Source organism: Taudactylus pleione, unplaced genomic scaffold (genome assembly GCF_031769625.1).
Source record: "Taudactylus pleione unplaced genomic scaffold, aTauple2 ptg000252l, whole genome shotgun sequence".
NCBI lineage: Eukaryota > Metazoa > Chordata > Amphibia > Anura > Myobatrachidae > Taudactylus > Taudactylus pleione.
Window position 1 is genome coordinate 215531 of NW_028284654.1, and position 21050 is coordinate 236580.

Sequence of the window (21050 nt, forward strand, 5' to 3'; positions counted from 1 at the left end):
TCTTTTTTCAGCCGAACGTGCATTAGTCACAACACGATGCAAAAAAAGCTGCTTCATGGCACTGCACTGATTCATTTGATAGGGAACACTTGTATACAGATGTGTCTTAATACATCTTTGCTGCAGTCATGCTAAAAAGCCCCTCTTATTGCGCCAGGCCCCGTGAGACTCTTCTAGCGTCAGCATATTTTTGGGGTCGAAACGACTAGGACGCACCAGCAGATTGTGCTGATTAATTTGATAAGTGACACTTGTACATCTGAGTGCCACTGAGTCTCTGAACCTGTATAGGAAGTGATACAATGTAGCGGTCGCAGCTTTCTTCATTCCAAATTCCGTTGTGGTTTTGCATACAAACTGAGGTGCACACAGATATACAAGTGTCGCATATCACATTAATCAGCACAGTCTGCTGGTGCGTCCTGGTCACATTGCACTGCGACCTACACGCATTTTCAGTGAAAGAAGACGCCCGATGCTAGCAGAATAGCACAAGGCCTGACGGCTCACTCCAGCCAGGCAAGTCGCGCAGTGAGGCCTATCGAGTCTACATGTATGAGGACACATCTGTATCTATATATCTGTGTGCGACCGAGTCTGATCTGCAGAACGCAACTTAGCGTGAAAAAAAGGCGCCCGGGCTTCATAAAACGCACATTAGAGCAGAAAGGCGCTCGGCGAAAGCAGTCGCACGGGACCAGGCACATTGAGAAGGGCCGTTTGGCACAACTGGCAGTAGTGACTGAGGACACACATCTGTAGGTCATGCTTCCACTGCGTGTAGTTGTATAGTGTTCACCACATCTATAGTGATTCCCTATGCTATTAGGGCTATTAGTACACATCTATAGTGATTCCCTATGTTATTAGGGCTATTAGTACACATCTATAGTGATTCCCTACGTTATTAGGGCTATTAGTACACATCTATAGTGATTCCCTATGTTATTAGGGCTATTAGTACACATCTATAGTGATTCCCTATGTTATTAGGGCTATTAGTACACATCTATAGTGATTCCCTATGTTATTAGGGCTATTAGTACACATCTATAGTGATTCCCTATGTTATTAGGGCTATTAGTACACATCTATAGTGATTCCCTATGTTATTAGGGCTATTAGTACACATCTATAGTGATTCCCTATGCTATTAGGGCTATTAGTACACATCTATAGTGATTCCCTATGTTATTAGGGCTATTAGTACACATCTATAGTGATTCCGTATGTTATTAGGGCTATTAGTACACATCTATAGTGATTCCCTATGTTATTAGGGCTATTAGTACACATCTATAGTGATTCCCTATGTTATTAGGGCTATTAGTACATATCTATAGTGATTCCGTATGTTATTAGGGCTATTAGTACAAATCTATATTGATTCCCTATGTTAGAGCATCTTTTTCTGGGGTACAGACTGATTTCCCCAATTCTTTCAGTACTTTTCGCCTGTTCTGCATTCGCCTATTTCCTTTTTCGCCTGTTATGCAATTGAATTCGGCGAAAAGCGGGGACGAGCATGGAATAAATTCGCCTCTGAAACAGGTGAATGAAGCGAAAAGTCGGACAGCCGAAAACTTCGCCTCTAATTGAATATGGCTCTTTGTATAAATTCCTTTGCGGCAAAAACTAAATCTACTGTAAGTACCTAGTACACGATTTTCATACAAAAACGAAAATACTGAATGAAAACGTTGCAAATTTGAGGGGAAAAGTATGCATACCTGAAATGCGCCAAGCGTATTACTCCATACAGCACAAAAGCGATGGGTGCAAACCATTACATTTAATCAAATTGATTTGTAATTCAATTAGATCCATGTTATTGAGGGATGCATTGATAATGGTAATAAACAAGGTAACAAAAAGTACAAAAAAAATAAACAAATCACCCTTATATGCATTACCACTATTGTACTTAAAGGAAGAACTTGCCACAAAATTTAATAAATTAGATTCCAGCAAAATAGTATTTTTTTCCCTTTGGCCATCATTTAACATTACAATAATAAAAAAAAAAACACACAAATAATATGAGATATGGTAAGAACTTACCCTTGTTATCTCTATTTCTACGAAGTCCATAGGGTTCCACAGGATACCTTGGGTATAGGTGATGACGTCAGTCTTCAGGCACCACAGAGTTAAAGTTTTCAGCCTCCCAGGATGCATCTGGGTCCATCTCCTATACCCCGCCCCCGGGCCAAGGCATCTCAGTTACGTCACAAGCCATAGGCCGGAGGAGGAGAAGAAAGAGAGAGAAGAAAAAATCTGGACACTCACAAGAATCACATTCTCACCATAGGGAGACGGAAAAACCGGTGACCAGAATAAAGCCCATCTGCAGTACAGGTGCGACAGGGCGGGAGTCCTGTGGAACCCTATGGACTTCGTAGAAATAGAGATAACAAGGGTAAGTTCTTACCATATCTCATATTTTCTACTTCAGGGTCCATAGGGTATCCACAGGATACCTTGGGGATGTCCCAAAGCAGTATCCTTTAAGGGTGGGGACGCTCCTGTGCTGAGAGGAGAATCCGCCGCCCAAAGGAAGCATCCTGAGAGGCAAAGGTGTCAAAAGCGTAATACCTCACAAAGGTATGGACAGAAGACTACGTAGCAGCCTTGCAGATCTGAACTCCAGAGGCACCACGTCTAGCTGCCCACGAAGGACCCACAGACCTAGTGGAATGAGCCCTCACCAAGAAGGGAACTGGAAGACCTTCATGAAGATAAGCTTCTGAAATTGCCATACGAATCCAGCCTGCCAAAGTCTACTTTGAAGCAGGCCAACCCTTTTCACGGAAGCCATAGAGGACAGACAAGGCGTCAAGACTTCCTAAAAGAAGAAGTGCGGTCAACATAAATTCTCAATGCCCGCACAACATCCCAAGTGGCGTCACCCACTGAAAGTCCAGGTGAATTGAAAGGCGGCACAACAATTTCTTCATTGATGTGAAAACCGGATACCACTTCGGGAAGGAATCCCGGACGAGTGCGAAGCACCGCCCTATTCCTATGAAAAATCAGAAAAGGGGGTCTACAAGAGAGAACCCCTAAATCCGAAACCCTTCTGGCCGAGGCAATGGCCAGAAGGAATATGGTTTTAGCTGTAAGCCATTTAAAGACCACTGAGTCCAGTGGTTCAAACGGCGGTCCCTGGAGAACTCTCAGGACCACAGCCCAATTCCAAGGCGCCACCAGTGGAACAAAAGGTGGCTGAATGCGAAGAACACCTCGCATAAAGGTGTGCACATCAGAGAGCACAGCAATCCTACGATGAAACCAGACTGACAGGGCAAACACCTGCACTTTCAGAGAAGCCAGGCGAAGCCCATGATCCAGACCAGCCTGTAGGAAAGCCAACACCCTAGACAGGCGGAACTCCCTAAGGGAATACCCTCTAGGTCTACACCACCGGAAGAAAGTATGCCACACATGATGGTAGATTCTTGCCGAGGAAGGTTTACGAGCTCTTAGTATGGTTTGCACCACGGAGCCAGAAAAACCCTCTGGACCTTAGCATGACCGTTTCAACAGCCACACCGAGTCAGGTCAGGGTGAAGACAAGGACCCTGTGACAGCAAATTCGGTCGTAATGGTAACCTCAGAGGAACATCTACTGACAGACTCTGGAGGTCGGAGAACCAGTGCCGTCTGGGCCACTCCGGAGCCATCAACAGTAGCGTACCTCCTTCTTGATTTGAATTTCCGTATTACCCGCGGAAGAAGGGAAAACGGAGGGAAAAGGTAGGCAAACTGGAACGTCTACTGGACGGACAGGGCATACACCAGAGACGCCTTTTCGTCTCTTGTTCGAGACCCGTACACCGGCAACTTGTTGTAGTGCCGGGATGCCATGAGGTCTATCTCTGGAAGACCCCACTTGTCCACCAGACCCCGAAAGACGTCCTGGTGTAAAGATCACTCTCCCGGATGTACGTCCTGCCTGCTGAGAAAATCCGCGTCCCAGTTGAGGACTCCCGGGATGAACACTGCTGATAATGCTGGGAGATTGCGCTCCGCCCAGACCAGAATACGGAACACTTCTGCGAGTGCTGCCCGACTTTGGGTTCCTCCTTGCTGGTTTAAATAGGCCACCTTGGTGGCGTTGTCCGACGGGACCTGCACAGGGTGACCCTGGAGAACCGGTTGTGCCAGCTGGAGAGCTCTTGACACCGCATGGAGCTCCAAAATGTTTATTGGAAGCTCCGCTACCGCCCGAGTCCACCTGCCCTGAAACAAGTGTGGACCCGTAACAGCTCCCCAGCCCCGGAGACTGGCGTCCGTTGTTAACAGGACCCAGTTCGCCACCCAGAACGGGCGACCCTTGTTGAGGTGGGTCGTCTGCAAACACCAGGTTAGAGACAGGCGAACGTCCGGAGTGAGCCCCATCGTCTGGGACTTGAGACACTGAGGCAATCCATTCCATCTGGACCGGATCAATAGCAGCAGAGGTTTGGAGTGAAATTGGGCGTACTCCACCATGTCGAATACCGACACCATTGAGCCCAATTACCTCATTGCCGAGTGTATCGACACTCGACGACACTGCAGACAACTGCGCACCCTCAACTACAAAGCAAGGATCTTTTCCTCCGTCACAAAGATCCACTGCTGCCTGAAGTCCAATAAGGCCCCGAGGTGCAGGATCCTCTGAGACGGGGTGAGAGTGGACCTCTGCCAGTTTGTCAACCAGCCGTGACGTTGCAGTACCGCAATCATCAGATCCAGATGGTGTAAAAGAAGCTCTGGAGACCTGGCTATCAATAGGAGGTCGTCCAGATAAGGAAACAGTCGGACTCCCTGCGTCCGTAGGAGAGCCGCCATGACCGCCATGACCTTGGTGAATACCCGTGGAGCAGTCACCAGGCCAAAAGGCAGTGCCCGTAACTGGAAATGTTCGTTGCAGATTGCCAATCTGAGGAACTGCTGATGGCGCAAAAGAATAGGGACATGCAGGTAAGCGTCCTGGATATCTTATGACACCATGTAGTCCCCAGGTTCCAGTTATTGAACGGTAAGACCCATTGGGTTTCTGCACCAAAAAATAGAATGGAATAGAGACCCAGGCCCCTCTGGGAAATTGGAACATGCACTGAAACTCCGGCATGGAGCATAATGTGCAAAACTTTCCGCAGTTCCGAGGCTTTGCTCCGGTCTAGCGGAAGGCCTGTCCCGAAAGGAGAGGGCATACCCGTGAGAGACCACCTCCTGAACCCAAGTGTCTGTCGTAGTCCTTGACCAGCACTGGGCGAACTGAAGCAGGCGCCCCCCACTTTGGGGTCCCCAAAAGGAGGCCTGGACCGTCAGGTCACGGGACCTGTTTCTTGAGCTTGGACAATTTCTTGGTCCCAGCCTGCCGTGGAAAGGACTGTACTTGAGGCCTACCTTGGGCCCTGTGAGGCCGAAAGAACGACCCACCAGCACTAGTAGGAATCGTAGAAGACGGAAGACATGCAGATTTTGCTGCTGCCAGCGTAACTACAATTTTGTCCAGATCTGGACCAAATAGTACCTGTCCAGACCTTCTAATCCCTTTTTGGAATCTGCGTCCGCTTTACAAGAACGCAACCATAAGGTGCGACGAGCAACCACGGCTGCAGAGGAGATCCTAGAGGTGAGCATACAAATATCTAAGGCCGCTTCATTAATGTAAGTGGCCGAGTCTCGGATATTGCCCACCAACTCGGTCTGTTCAGCCGAACAGTCAGAGTCCAAAGACGCCTCCAAATTATCCGCCCAGCGCTCCAAAGCTCTGGCTACCCAACACACAGCCAGAGCCGGTCTGGATGCTTCCCTGCAAGGGAATAAACGGATTTGAGGCAGATCTCCACCTTGCGGTCAGTGACATCCTTCAAGGATGACATCGAAGGCATAGGCAACGTGGCACTTTTGACTAGGCGTGTGACATGTGAATCCACTTGCGTAGGGGATTCCCACTTAGAAAAATAATTGACCGCAAACGGATACGCCACGGCTAAGCGTCTCTGGGGCTGAAACCGTTTACCTGGATTTTTCCACGCCTCCTCTAAATGATCCACTAATTGATCAGAAAGAGGGAACACTGTAGCCTCACCCTTAATATCCTTAAAAAGGCATATATGAATGTGGCCACCGAAGGATCAATATCCTCAATAACTAAAGCCGAGCGGACCGCTCGAATAAGACCAGGGATATACACCTTGGACTTAGCGTCCGGCTCTTTGGTACGGAGAGGTTCTTGGTCAGATAGATCCAGAATCTCCCCATCATCTGACGTCTCATCGTCATCCCCATAAGGAGCAGATAAAGACGCCACCGGCCGTTATGAGGCCACAACACAAACTCCCCCTGTAAAACATCGGACAAATGCTGAACCGATGTAGTTAAGAGTATTAACCCATGCAGGCTCCGGAGAAACCTGGGAAGGGACAGGGAGACTGTGGGGTACCATCGATTGTCTCGGGAACTCCCGCATGGGTGACGACACCACTGACTGCTGGGACAAACCTGTCTGGGTAAACGCAGGTGGCGGAGCTAGCTGGCCCACAAGGGTTGTAAGCGCCTTAGCGAAACAAGCCCAGGGAGGTTCCTGTACCGGGACCATAATCGGCCGTGACAGTGCCAGGCACTGGGGACATAACCCCTCCGCGTTACCCTCCCCCTCCGCTATTGGTACCTTACATTTAGTACACGAGCTGGAGAGGAAAGTCAGTCTCAGACATGATGGTAAGTATGTGACACTCACACCTATACGTATTGGTATAGTGTGAATAACACCCTGCACACCGCGCACCGCAAGGGCTTTGAGCAGAGCAAGATCAGGGACAGTAATAAAGCTGACAGTAGAAAGTGAAAGTACAGACAGCAGGCTAGCAGATTAGTCACATACAATGCAGAAGAAACAAATCCCTGCACTATTAGCGCTGGTTCTCAACTACTCAGACCCTCAGGCTGGTAGGACTGAGCGCTGCATACACTGACCTGTGGCAAACAGAGGAGACGTATGCTGGGGGACCCAGACCGCAATGTCACCGCTCACAGGCTTCCAGCAGCGTTCACCATGCTTCAAAGATGGCCACCGAGGAGCAGAGGATGAAGGAGGCCTGCCTGGGGGAGGAGCGCTGACACACTATGGCCAATCAGGGGGAGCAGAGAGGCTGTGTGCAGCAGGGGAGGCGCCGGCTGTGAGACAGGGAAAGCGCGCTCCCCTGGCATGCATTTAACCCCTGGGACGCCGCAGCGCATGCCGCTCAGCAGCGGCCCGCTGACCCAGGGGGTAGTGGAAGCGCAGGTTGGTCGCCTGGCTCCACGCTGCAGCCAGTCCCCAGGGAGACCCCTGCCTGGGGACTCAGGACTATGTGAGCAGCAGGGACCCACCGCGGGACCCCGCTGCTTACCTGCTATCCCCTGGGATCCGGCCATGGTCCAAGACATCTGGGGGCACCGCTAGCCGTGACCCCAGATGTCTACCAGCATCCCCGGATCAGTAACGGCGGGGTGTAGGGGAGACGGCATGGACGTCAGTACTGACTGTCCATGCTGTACTCCCAGATGTGCAGCCAGCGCTGCCTTTAAAAGAAACTTCAGGGGCTCTTCACAGCCCCCCTCTGCACAGTGCCTCCGACTCCGGCCAGGCACCGACGAAACAGATGCCTTGGCCCGGGGGCGGGGTATAGGAGAGGGACCCAGATGCATCCTGGGAGGCTGAAAACTTTAACTCTGTGGTGCCTGAAGACTGACGTTATCACCTATACCCAAGGTATCCTGTGGATACCCTATGGACCCTGAAGTAGAAAAAATAAAACTTTAGAGTACACAGTATACATGTGTTTGGAGAACATCTGACACCAGCGGCTGTCTAATCAGAATTGTAAAGACAAGTACTGGTATGATGTGAGTATAAGCTTATCAGGAGGACTTCATTATAATTATGCAATGTTATTATAGAGTTCTTATGGGTTTTTCGTTATAGATTTACTATAGCGAGCTGGTTAACATTAATAAGTGATGAATAAAAACAATGAATACCTGTTAAGTCACCCAAGTGCATTCACACATTTACGGAAGTCTGGGCAAGAAACGCAAAAGATGTCTTACGTCCTTGGCTTTCTGCTATTCACAAGCTCTCCTCAATGACTGCGTAAATCCCAACTGCTTGTGCGTCCTATTTGCATCGCTTTGCGAAGAAGACACATTTGAAGGAAAAAAAAAAAAGTTTCACGAAAAGACGTTCGGTGCTACCAAGTCGCATTGGCGCTCACGCGTTATGTTTAACGCGACTCGTAGCACACGGAGGCAAGATGCATGTGGACACATCTGTAAGTCAGTTTGCGTAGAGTATCTTGGTGGGATTCCCACAAGTGCTTGCATACGCGGGGATGCCGAGAGAGGCACATTCTGAACGTACCGTACGGTTATGACCTGGAGAGGTGGCACGGTGACGTGCTATGCAGACGGTCTATATGCTGACTGTCGGCATCCCGAGTGACTAATCCCAGCAAGTGTCTACTGACAGGCGTCGAAATCCCGACGCCTGTCATTAGACCTACGCCGGGAGCATGACACCCGGCTAACCGATCGAAGGTAAGCCGGGCGCGGACAGCCGCGGATGGGGGTAGGGTTAGGTTAGGAGCTCCCAGGGGGAACAGAGTTAGGCCATGCGGCCAGCGGTAAATCATACCGATTCCGGTGACGTGGCATACTGTTTTCATGTACGCAAAGATCAGTAAGGGGATCATTCATGCAAATGTACTGTAGCCCAGGCAGACCAGCATGTAAGCGTCTATGTGCCCGTTAGGAGGCGTATCTCTAGCACCTGTTCTATGGCAGGCGCGAGCACAGACGGGTGAATGAGGACTTGTAGCCAATAAGGTGCAAAGGATGATGATGCAGAGACTTGCCCATCTACAGATGTGTCCTCACACACTGCGGCTTCAGATGCACCAAACAGACCCTCGCAGCACGCCAGGTCCCAGGCATCTCGCCCGCCCCGAGCATCTTTCTCGCTCAAAAAGTGCCTTATTCGCACAAATAAAACAACTGGAAGCGACAAATACTTTGCTAGATTACACTGATCGATTTAGTGTGCCACATTTGTACGTGTGTGTGCGCGCAATGGAGTCTGTGCAAGAAGTGCTACCATGCAGTGGCCGCGGCTTTTTCTCACGCCAAGAACCGTTGTGCTTCATTTGCGACTTTGTACGTGTTTCCTGTGCAGTAAAGGTCGCAGCCCGGCCTCTCTAGTGCGCTGTGCTTGTGTTGGGTGTTTCGCGCTGTATGGCGTGTACGAGGAAACATCTGCATGGCAGTGTATGGCTCTGCAGGAATCGGTATGCAATGCCGGTGGATCAAATGCCGACAGCAGCAGTCTAGCGGGTCAAAATCCTGACACCTCGAGATAAGAACCCTAACCCTCCCCTCTCCCTAACCCTCCCTTAGGGGTACCTAACCCTAACCTCCCCCATAGTGCTTAACCCTAACCTCCCCCCCTATGGGTGCCTAAACCTAGCCCCCCTCCCCGCACCATAAACCTAACCCTCCTGGGGGGGTGCCTAACCCTAACCTCCCTCCCTAGTGCCTAACCCTAACCCTGCCTTCCCCTAGTGTAACCCTAACCTTCCCCGGGGAGGAAGCCTAACCCTAAGTCCCCCGGGGGGTCCCTAAACCTAACCCCTCTCTGCCGGGTAAGTGTATACTTACCCAGCAGAGAGGACGATCGGTCCGGCGTCGGGATTAACATAGGCATCGGCATTTCGACGCCTATGTGAAATCCCTTGCCAGGATTACGCTGTCGGGATTGAGGCCAGCGGTCTCATAACTACGTCTCCTCTGCACGTGTGCTTAATTACGCAATTTTTCTATGCACTTTACTTTTGCATAATGTATGCTTGATTTACTTCCAACTCTGTATTAGTCCCTATAAGTTTTGCATTTTATGCAGGTACTGTATATATTCAAATCACTACTTACAAATATTCTCTGAACAGAAGAAGTAGGTGAATAATTTACTTCGGCTGCAAACGGTTCTTATAGAGAGGAAATATGGCTTCATGGTCCGGTTTGGCAGCTTCAGGTAAGTAATGTTCAAGATTCCATTGTAGGTTAGTAGAATTTACCTTGACTTTGAGAGTAGAGAACTCGGTGTATGTTGGACTCTCGCTGTAGCGAACTTCTTGCAAGTACTTCTCCGGTTGAATGAAATCTCTTGAAATAAAAGTATTTGCTACACCGTCTGACGATTTTTGTCTATTCTCACAGTTTATCGCAAGCCCTTTCGAAACTAAAATATGTGCCAGATTTCCTTCTCCGTAAATGGAGACCTCTGTGAGGTCTCTGCCAATATTTGCAAAAGGCAGAATGATCAAGTCACAGTTTTGTACAAAATTGATAAAACACCAAACAGCTTCTTTGGACCAACGTTTTCCATCTTGTGGAATCACGCCATGCAACGTGCAGTGGTAGATCAGTGCCGGCAGAGAAACAAGTTCCTTGGAAATCGTTTTCAGCTTGCCAAAATCAGAGTAAGGGATCGATTTATAAATTCCAAAATCAAAAAGGTACAGCAGAATTGAGGTCAAGTCAATGCTCACTATTGCAGTCCTGCACCACACTGTGTTTCCAAAACACCTGACCAGGCAAGGAGAACCAGGTCTTAATGAGTCAACAGCTAAAGGCAAAAGGTCATCTGGCAGTCTTTGCATCAACTGTGATACTTTGCCCATTACGTCAAAGGAATCTCCCAGCTGAACACAGAAATTGGAGGGGTCACGAATCGAAGTAACAAATCCGGAGTAGGTATGTAGAGGTTTGAGGGAGGCTCTCAGGATTGGAGATGGCAAACCATTGTTTTTTAAGTGCAATGGATGTCCTGCATCACTCCATTTGTTTTCTTCTTGATGGGAAGGCATATCAAAGTACCGCATTAGCAATAAGCCATTGACTAAAATCTCCACTTTCCATGCATTGATAGGTTCCAAAAACTCCAGAAAAATGACTTGCACTTCTTTCTGCAAAATTGCACGCAGACGTGTTTTAAACACATTTTCTCCAATTTTATCGATGTGCACCCACGTACACGCAATAACTTGCTTAGGAATGATCAGTTCTTCAGGAGTAAGCCTTTTCACATTTTGCACACTTATAACTTCACGTGCGCCATGGTCCACATAGAAAACAGATATCTTATTTTTGTCTCGAAAGACCTCTTCGATGGTTGCACGGAACCAAGTTTGCATTTTTTCTGATTTTGCCAAACAGGGCATTCCATCCGACATATGGTTTATGAAGATTCGATTGTCGGCCTTCTTTACATTAGCGGAAATCTGCTCATTTATTTCAGATTCTTCAGAAAATTCGGCCAAGGTGACAAACAGCATTCCGCATTTGGAGACGTAGATATGTTTTACTTTTTCTATCTGGCCAGGCTTCAATTTCAGACTGTGAAATTCATGAATAATTTTATTTGCAGTAGGTATGAATGTTTCCGCTTTAGTAGTTTTGCTGGAGACATGAAAATAGCTGAGTTCTGACTTTGTAGTAGACTCCCTTTTAACTACGGTGGGCTGTTTAACAGGAGACCCAAAGTTTTGAAGAAGTACTTCTGAGACAGACTGTCCGTTAGAGATCATATTGACTTCCCACTGTGTATCATGTTTGCAGACAAACTCACAATTGACCTTTTCATTAGATACGATCTCGGAAAACTTTTCCACAACATTTTCTCCCCACTCGCCACAACTTTGAAGCTTCTGTACGCCAGTAAGAAAAACAGGAACGCTAAACTTGGGTAGGGTTAAAAACTTTTCTGGGATCTGAAAAATGCAAGAAGAATATACTTGTGCTGAATTACCATAGTCAATAAACTCTACTTTAAAGGAACTGTCTTTCAGTATTTCTTTAATCTCTGCTCGATAAAACAAATCATCGTCTGAATACTGGGCAACAACTAAAATACTTAGCATGAGATCTGTTACATCAATGGCTTGGAAGGGAATGCTGTTGAGATCTTCCACTAGTTGCATTATCCGACCCTCATTTTCTGCCAGCTGTAAGTAAAAATTGGACGGGCTGTTTACGTGGGAAACATAAACCAGAAAATTATCACCTGCTTCAAGATCCATCTGAGGGAGGTCAATACATTTAACACATTTTTGATGGTTCATTGGCCACTGGGGAGAAGACGTGACATGGATGTCATTTCTAGGCTTTGAAGCTCCTACTGATTCACACAAAGATGATTTCTGCAATGTGTGTTTCGAAACAGTGTCTTTAGAATTGTCTGACCTAAAGTTATCTTGTTTGAATGGTATTTCATTTCCATTTAAATCAGATAAAGTACTTGTTTTGCATGTGTTTCCTCCCGGCTGACAATCAGACTCTTGAATCTGCCTGTGATCTTTCATACCGTCGACTACGCCACAATTGTTTGGCTTAGCAATGCTAGAATGTGCAACTAGTGTCTCTTTTGTCTTCTCTTGCAAAGAATGCAAGTGCAGTATCTCCTTTATTGTTTTGTTTAAGGAGATACTTCCACAACACAGCTCCAGTCCTACATGCCCTTCATTGTCCCTGGATACTACAACAGCATTTAGCAGTTTGCCGAAACACTGCTCTTCAAACCAAGCTTTAGCTTCTGTGGTGAGATGGGCTTCTTTTAACCCGGACAGATAACAAGGGATAGCTTGCATCGGCTGAAATAAAACATCTGCAGCTTTCTTGGGAATAGGAAACAACTCACTTTTTTTCACCACCTGACTGTCTCCGAAGTCGACAAAAAAGGCTATGAACATAGACGACGACTCTATGGGGCATGCTAACGCTCGGTAAAACTTGCAGTCTATATTGTACTTAACGAGACACAGTTCCTTTGGTTTTGTCACAGTTTCAGACTTAATCTGCTCACCTAACTTAGATACTCTCTTCGTTAGCAAGTCAAAAATCTGGTCATTTTTTGCAAATTGGCAATAAAACCTTCCGGTACTGTGAACGTAAGTTACATACACACCTTCTGCCCTTCCCACCTCAAGCTCAAAACTGGAGTAGCAAAATGAATGTAGATGAATAGATGGAACTTTTGTTTGTAAAACTAGATGGTCTTTACTAGCTAATAATTGGTTTGCATTACCGAAAGGAGTATCTAAGTTTACTGCATTGCACAGATCCCCAGAACCATTACTAAAGAGAGCGACAATAGTGCATTTCATGACATCCGAGGCAGAATCAACATAAGTTTTGAAATCTTCGCATGCTTTACCAGACCATGTGCATTGCTTGTGGGAAGAGGAAAATACATTGCTCAGGCAGCATCGAAATGCCTGTCCTTCCAGTTTAAGAAGCTCTCCTTTAAGCTCTTTAAGTTCCGACACCAACACACACTCTGTATATCCAAAGTCGACAAAAACCACGTCAACTTTATTTCTCGAAACATGTTTCACTACGGCTGCTCTGCAATACTTGCCCATGCGTGAGGATTTAGCAACGCACGCAATGTTTCCATGTTGATACCCGCTGCTACAAGATGGATAAAGTCTCTGTATTTCATCCATTAACGTAGTCAATTTGGCAAGGTTAGCTGACAATCGGCACCAAAAATTTCCTGGTGACTCCACGTGGCAACAGATCACATCCATAAGAGCTCCTGGTTTAAATATATATTGTTTATAACAAACAGGAGTAACTCCATGCATTAGACAATCATTCGGTGGTGCACAGAGTGAAAAGTTTGGCTCTGCTGTTTTTACCTTTAAGGTCCAAGTGCCGATTGTTATGTCTTTATCCAATTTCGATTTGTGATTCTCCACAGCTACACTTTTAACAAATTTCTTGTCACATTTTATCCCTTTTGCCGGGGAGTTGCCCTCTGAACCTAAAGAGTTTGAATTTAAGTTAATTTTCCATAATTCTGCATATCCAGCTTGCACCATAAGAGAGACAATATCTGAAGATTCAGAGTTATCCAAAAGGCGCAGTTCAACTACATACTTGTATTTCTGTTTCGCGAGTACATGGCAAAGAAGCTCTTTCCCCAGGACTACTTCCTTAAAGTAATCATTTGCACTGTTGATCCATACATCTTCGAGAGGATACACATGTGCTAGAGTGCAGCACATTGCCAACGCAGGCAAGACACTATATTGTGGCAACAAAACCTTGACGTCATAGAACGGAATGGTCTCTGTATTCCCAAAATCTATGAAATAAACACATATTTGGGGATGGAGGATTTCTGTGATAACTGCCCTGTAATAGTGCCGGTCTTTCGCATAAACAGCACAGCAAAGTTGTCCTGGTTTTGGATCTTCTATCAACATTTCCATAAAATTGCATTTAGTGTATTGTTGGGCAATCTCGGCCATCATGGCAGAAAACTCGTTCTGACACTCATCAGTTCTAATCCAAAAGTTTGAAGGGTTCAGCACATACTCAACGTAAACTACGTGGACAGATTCCAGCTCCATCTGTATGGTTTTGTAAGAAATGGTTTCTTCTTGTTTGGGTGTGGAAGCCTCGGGCACTGCTATTTCTAGCTCTTTCCAATCACATTCCGACTTGACAATGTCCGTATAAGAGTTGGGAGAAAAACTTGGAACTTGCTTGTTCGTCAGATGACAACTTGCGCTAAGTTCATATTCCTTATCAAACAAAGATATAAAAAATAGGCGTCGGTCACTACAGAAATTGTTTATATGGGCAATGACAATACGCCCCATCAGGGCTTCTTTAAACAGCGCTAATTGCATGTTTTTGACACCATCATTTTCCAGAGGTAAAGCGCATGGGATAGCCATCATGGGCAGCGATAGGAACTCTGGTTCCAGCTTCTGAACACAAGACGACGGTATAGTTTCACTACTACCGACATCAATAAACCACACCTTTACCTCACTAACAGAGATAAGCGTTTGGATTATTCCCCTACACCATAAGCCATCTTTCCTCTTGGCAGCACAAACGACTCCAAAACTGCCGATTGCAGAACTGTCTTTTGTTTGAACAGTGCCGTAGTGGGAACACATAGAAGCCGTGAGTTTATTTAACTCTACCTCCCATGACAAAATCCGACAATAAAAACGATCTGGGCTCGCCGCGGCCGAGATTTTAATTTTTTCCATGGTGCCAACACAAATATCAGGCCTTAGGTGATCCAGTATCTTTTGGAAGCGTGGCAGATTGTCATTCAAACTGAGAGATATATCAGGAGACAGATTTGGTTGAAGCAAGTCGGGCATTTGCTTGCAATGAGAGTTTGCTGGGACTTTCTGAATCATTTCTACAAGGAGGCAGAAGGTGTCGGAATCCACATACTTCGCCAAACTGAATTCAATGGCGTGGCCAATGACTTTCGGTATTTCTAATACAACAACTTGATGTGGTAAGAGGATTTGCACATGCCCATTGAGCTGCTGACCAACCATGGATGAAAAATAGTTTACGGCTCTTAAGGTCCACTTCTCTTCAAGTGGGAGCAAGTTAGAAAAGATCCCGTTCACCACTTTTGGTGGAAGGGTGAACAATTCGCCAGCAGCCAAGGCAATTTGCGTAAGACCAACTTTGACTACATTCCCAATGTCTATAAGAGCGACTTCAAAGGTTTGTTTCACTTTGTCCCAAATTTTTCCCCTGTACCATTCTCCAAAAGGCTTATCTTGCACCAGACAAAACTCTCCAATGCCGATGTCCTCATTCACTTTTGGAACGAGCTGTATTTCCTTCTGTAATATGTGATAGTCAAATTCGCAATCCGATATGTACCGTCCTTGGAATTTTACAAGCACATCACCAGGGTTGCAATGGATATTTAAGATCTTCAAATCCATGTTTAAATCAGACTTTTCTATTAAAGAGATATAATCCATCGGATCTGAAAACAGAATAATAAAAATAATAAGAGTCAAATATTCAAGAGGTTCAAAAAATGTTTTGTTTTTTACAGTCACTTCTAAACTCACAGCTTTCAGACATGACTGAAGAGCATACTTTAACTATGGTGCCACCAACTAACAGAGGTGTCCTTACACATCTTTGCTGCAGTCGCTCCAAAAAACCCCTCTCGGAGCGCCAGGTCCAGCGAGACTCTGATAGCGCCGGGCATCTTTTTTGTGTCTTTTTTTTGTTGGCAAAAATGCGTCTAAGTCGCATTGCAATGTGACTAGGACGCACCAGCAGACTGTGTCGACTAATTTGATATGCGTCTGAGTTTCTGAATCTGTATACGAAGTTCCGCTGTGCTTCATATACAGACTAAGGTGCACACAAGTGTCGCATATCAAATTAATCAGCACAGTCTGCTGGTGAGTCCATCACGTGCATTTCGGAAGAAAAAAGATGCCCGATGCTAGCAGAGTTGCTCGGGACCTGGCATCTCACTCACGCCAGGCAAGTCGCACTGCGTGGTGTATTGAAGCTAGATGTATGAGGACACATCTGTATCTATATATCTGTGTGCGACTGAATCTGCAGAACGCAACTTAGCGTGAAAAAAAGGCATATCTATACTGCAGTAATATGGTCCCTTTACGCAAACCACCCCCAAATAGACCATTTACTTTGCTATGAGCAAGCTCTGTGGTTACTGAGATATCAGATGAATCTACCTGTGCATGATTAATTAAATCCTCAAAAACAGTTCCAAAACTTACACAATCCTTAAATCCAGATGCAGGGTGCATCTGTATGCGAAATGCTATGTTAGGGTGTCAGCGGCCGTGACACTGTAATGTACCATTTTGCATGCAGATACATCCGCAAGTAATCTATTTAACCAGAAGCTGCTTGTGTGTCCTTCGCAAATAAAACGCATTTGCAGTAAAAAGTCCAACTAAAAGACACTTGGTGCTACATAGTCACACACACGTTGTTTAACGTGACATGTAGTGCACGGAGGTCAGGGGTTAAATTTATCAAAGGTCGATTTGGCATTTTGAGTGATTTGAGGTGCGATTTTCATTCGATTTGTATTCGATTTTGCGATTTTGCTGTTAGGTATTTAGTAAAGGCCAAATCGAATGTAAAATCAAAATTTCAAATCGAATTTTTAGTCAAATCAGCCTCAAATCGACCACCGGAAAATCATTGGTACTTTTACATACTTTAGCCCAACACACAAAACCCTTATTTACGATCATTCGATTTGAAATCGACCTCAAATCACCATAAGAATAGACCTGCTTCATGCTTTCGATCTGAGCATAAGCAAGTCGGATTGACACAGATACATGCAGACATCAGTGAGATGCCTGCATGTATCTGACTGTAAAAAGTAATTTTTTCCCTGTACTTAGTCAACCAGACCTGGGTTTGAACAGTCCGGGGCTGGTTCTGTTTTGCAGGGGTGGACTGAAATTTTTTTTTTTACTTTTAACTGTTTATTTACTTTTTGACAGTCAGATACATGCAGGCATCTCACTGATGTCTGCATGTATCTGTGTGTCAACGAACTGCTCATGCTGAAAGTGAAAGCATGAAGCAGGTCTATGCAGTCGGGGATTTGCAGTTCGTTTTGAACTGTGATTTGCTGTTCGATTTGTACATGAAAATGTCAAATCGAAAAGCAAATCACTGTTCAAAACCGATTCAAATCGAATTTGTTTTGCAAATCGCAAAACAAATTGAATAATAGTAAATGCAGTGAAAAAACAGGTTTGACTCAATTCGATTTGAGAAGAGCTAAATTACGTCTCAAATCGACCTGCAAATCGTCCTTTGATAAATTTACCCCCAGATGTATGTGGTCACATCTGTATCACAAAACACAAATGTTATTGTCCAAATCTAAATGGGGCTCTTTGTGTCTCCTAGCCTAGACTGTATTGCTTCAAGCGGGCGCTGAAAGCCCACCTGCTCATACAAGCATATCAGTCCACCACCTAACCATGTCACCACGTAGTCTACCTCACCTTCTTGCACTCTCCAATGCTCCCACTCCTGCCCTTAGCTTCCCGTACACTGGCTCACTCCTCATGTCTTTCCCCCTTCCCTTTAGAGTGTAAGCTCTATGAGCAGAGCCCTCCTCCCTCCTGTTCTCATTAGCTACTTGTCTTGCACACCGGCTACACTCTAACACCTCCTCCTTGGGCTCTCTGCCGCCAGACTCCATCCCTTTGTTGTTTTTGATTCTGCAGACGACCTAGACCCGATATCTGCGCCCACGCTACTAGGTAGAGGTTTCAGCTTACACTGAATATTTCAAATTGCTTTCCTTGCATCAGTTGAGAGTTGTAGTGCTATTTGTTATATGTTTACTGTACTGTTTTGTCTTGTACTGTCTTATTGCTTTGCCCTCTGTAAAGCTCTACTGAATACTTGTGGCGCCCTATAAAGTTTATTAATAGTAGATGCTAGTTCATAATTTCTGGTGTCACTACGCTAGTAGTTTTTGGAATATATTCAGCTATCTGTGGTAATCACAGAGGATTTACTCCTCCATAATTTAATATTGAGGTTTTCAATTAATTGATTGATTTGCTTCATTACGCTTAGTTTGCTCACTCCTAGCCTTGTAGTTAGATACACAGGGGAAGAAATATCTATCTGTGCTTATTATTATGGCTTAATCCTTCATCTCACTCATATGATTTATGCAATCCAGGATTTTCCTATTGTGAAGATTGTTCTGTGTGATTACCTTAGTGGTTTGGGGGTTTCTTCATGTTACTGTACATGTGGCTATTGTACATCAATGTACTGTTTATATACTGTACTGAACTCAAGGATTCTACCTTCACTTAATTTAGCTTAGTTTAAGTCCTGTGGGATAGAGACTGGTTTTCACTTTTAGATGTGCTTATGTTCATTATTAAAAGTGTGATGCATTTATTATAAGGATTTGTCTTGGCCTACCAAGATTCTTTTGAAGACATTCAATTCTAATGAGGTCTGTTATGTTTGCATTGTTTTAAGACTAACAGAACATATTCCGATTTCCCGCTGTGTCGGGAATCTTGCTTCTTTAAACAAGTGTTGTGCAGATGTGGCCTCATTACGCCATGCGGAACGAGTGATCCACGCCAAGCGGTGTGGCGTTTTTTTCTCCCAAAAACGTGTCTTAAGCGTGCTACACATTAAACGACTTGCAAACGATGCAATGTCGTCAACGATTTCTCTTGAATTTTTGGACTAACGATATAATGCATACACACTGTGCAATTTTACCAACGACGATATATTGATCATCGTTAACGATTTCCAAATCGTTAACGATATAGAGGGGTCCCCCTCTCCAGGGCACTCCAGGCCTTGGCGGATAGCCTCGGGCTATCCCCGTCAACCCTGGCCGGTGGGTGCCGAGTTGATTGTGTATAGTGTGGTGTAAAAAATAGTTTAATTGATATTGTCTTTTGCTGGAGAACTACAGGTCCCAGCAAGCCTCCCCTGCATGCTGGTGCTTGGAGAGCCACAAGTACCAGCATGCGGGACATTAAGGGCCTGTAGTTCACCTGCAAAATAAATTACCAGTGAACTGCAGGTACCAGCAGGGCCGGTTTATGGTCTGTGGGGGCACCTGGGCAACAAACGTGTGAGGGCCCCTATCGATTAAAGTTGTATATATAAATATACACACACGCATATTATATATATATTATACACACATAGCATCCGGAAAGTATTCACATCGCTACACACACACACACTTTTCCACATTATCTTATGTTGCAGCCTTATTCCAAAACGGAATAAATTCATGTTTGTCCTCAAAATTCTATAGACAATACCCCATAAGGGCAACGTGTAAAAAGTTTTTTTGCGATTTGTGCAAAATTAAAAAAAATAAATAAATAAGAAATCACATGTACATAAGTATTCACAACCTTTGCTCAATACTTTATTGAAGCACCTTTGGCAGCAATTACAGCCTCAAGTCTTTTTGAATATGATGCCACAAGCTTGGCACACCTATCTTTGGGCAGTTTCGCCCATTCCTCTTTGCAGCACCTCTCAAGCTCCATCAGGTTTTATTTATTATTTATTTATTAACAGTTTCTTATATAGCGCAGCATTTTCCGTTGCGCTTTACAATTGTAAACATTAATAAAACAAAACTGGGTAATAACAGATAGATATATAGGTAGGAAGGCCCTGCTCACAAGCTTACAAGCTATAGGAAAATAGGCATTGATACACAAGGATAGGGGCTATATATTGTATTTTGGTCCAGCCAGCATGCACAGTCTCTTGGTGGGCTGCATGATCCAGTCACACCGGAATGTCGGCCAAATGTCCGAGGATGTGAGAGAAAGACAATGTGTGAGGTTGTGAAGGGGATGCAATTAGATATGGAAGCTATGAAGGTTATGTGGGCGGTTCTGGAATCTGATAAGCTTGCCTGAAGAGGTGAGTTTTCAGGGAACGCTTGAAGAATTTGAGACTAGAGGAAAGTCTTGGATGGGAAGCGTCGGTGCACAGCCATTTTCAGATCTCTCCAGAGATGTTCAATTGGATTCAAGTCTGGGCTCTGGCTGGGCCACTCGAGGATATACACAGAGTTGTCCTGAAGGCACTCCTTTAATATCTTGGCTGTGTGCTTAGGGTTGTTTTCATCCAGGATGTCTCTGTACATTGCTACATTCACCTTTCCCTCTATCCTGACTAGTCTCCCAGTTCCTGCTGCTGAAAAACATCCCCACAGCATGATGCTGCCACCACGTTTCACTGTAGGGATGGTATTGGCCTGGTGATGAGCGGTGTCTGGTTGCTCCAAACATAACGCCTGGCATTCACGCCAAAGAGTTCATTATTTGTCTCATCAGACCAGAGAGAGTCCTTCAGGTGCATTTTGGCAAATTCCAGGTGGGCTGTCATGTGCTTTTTACTAAGGAGTGGCTTCCGTCTGGCCACTCTAATATACAGACCCGATTGGTGGATTGCTGCAGAGATGGTTGTCCTTCTGAAAGGTTCTCCTCTCTCCACAAAGGAATGCTATAGCTCTGACAGAGTGACCATCGGGTTCTTGATCACCTCCCTGAATAGGGCCCTTCTCCCACGATTGCTCAGTTTAGACTACCGGCCAACTCTAGGAAAAGTCCTGGTGGTTCCGAACTTCTTTCATTTACGGATGATGGAGG

At 45.4% G+C, this 21050-nt stretch overlaps 1 protein-coding gene across 4 annotated transcripts in view; it reads right to left on the reverse strand.

Moving 5' to 3' along the window:
* TDRD15 (tudor domain containing 15) overlaps positions 1-21050 on the reverse strand; it is a 62217-nt gene that overhangs the window by 1699 nt on the left and 39468 nt on the right. For 3 of the 4 annotated variants that reach the window (XM_088480271.1, XM_088480272.1, XM_088480273.1), the window contains exon 2: positions 9961-15850. In XM_088480271.1, coding sequence (XP_088336397.1) covers positions 9996-15845 — 5850 coding nt within the window. In that variant the 5' untranslated portion in view covers positions 15846-15850 and the 3' untranslated portion in view covers positions 9961-9995. The remainder of the gene's footprint in view (positions 1-9960; positions 15851-21050) is intronic. The other variant, XM_088480274.1, reaches the window with a different exon arrangement.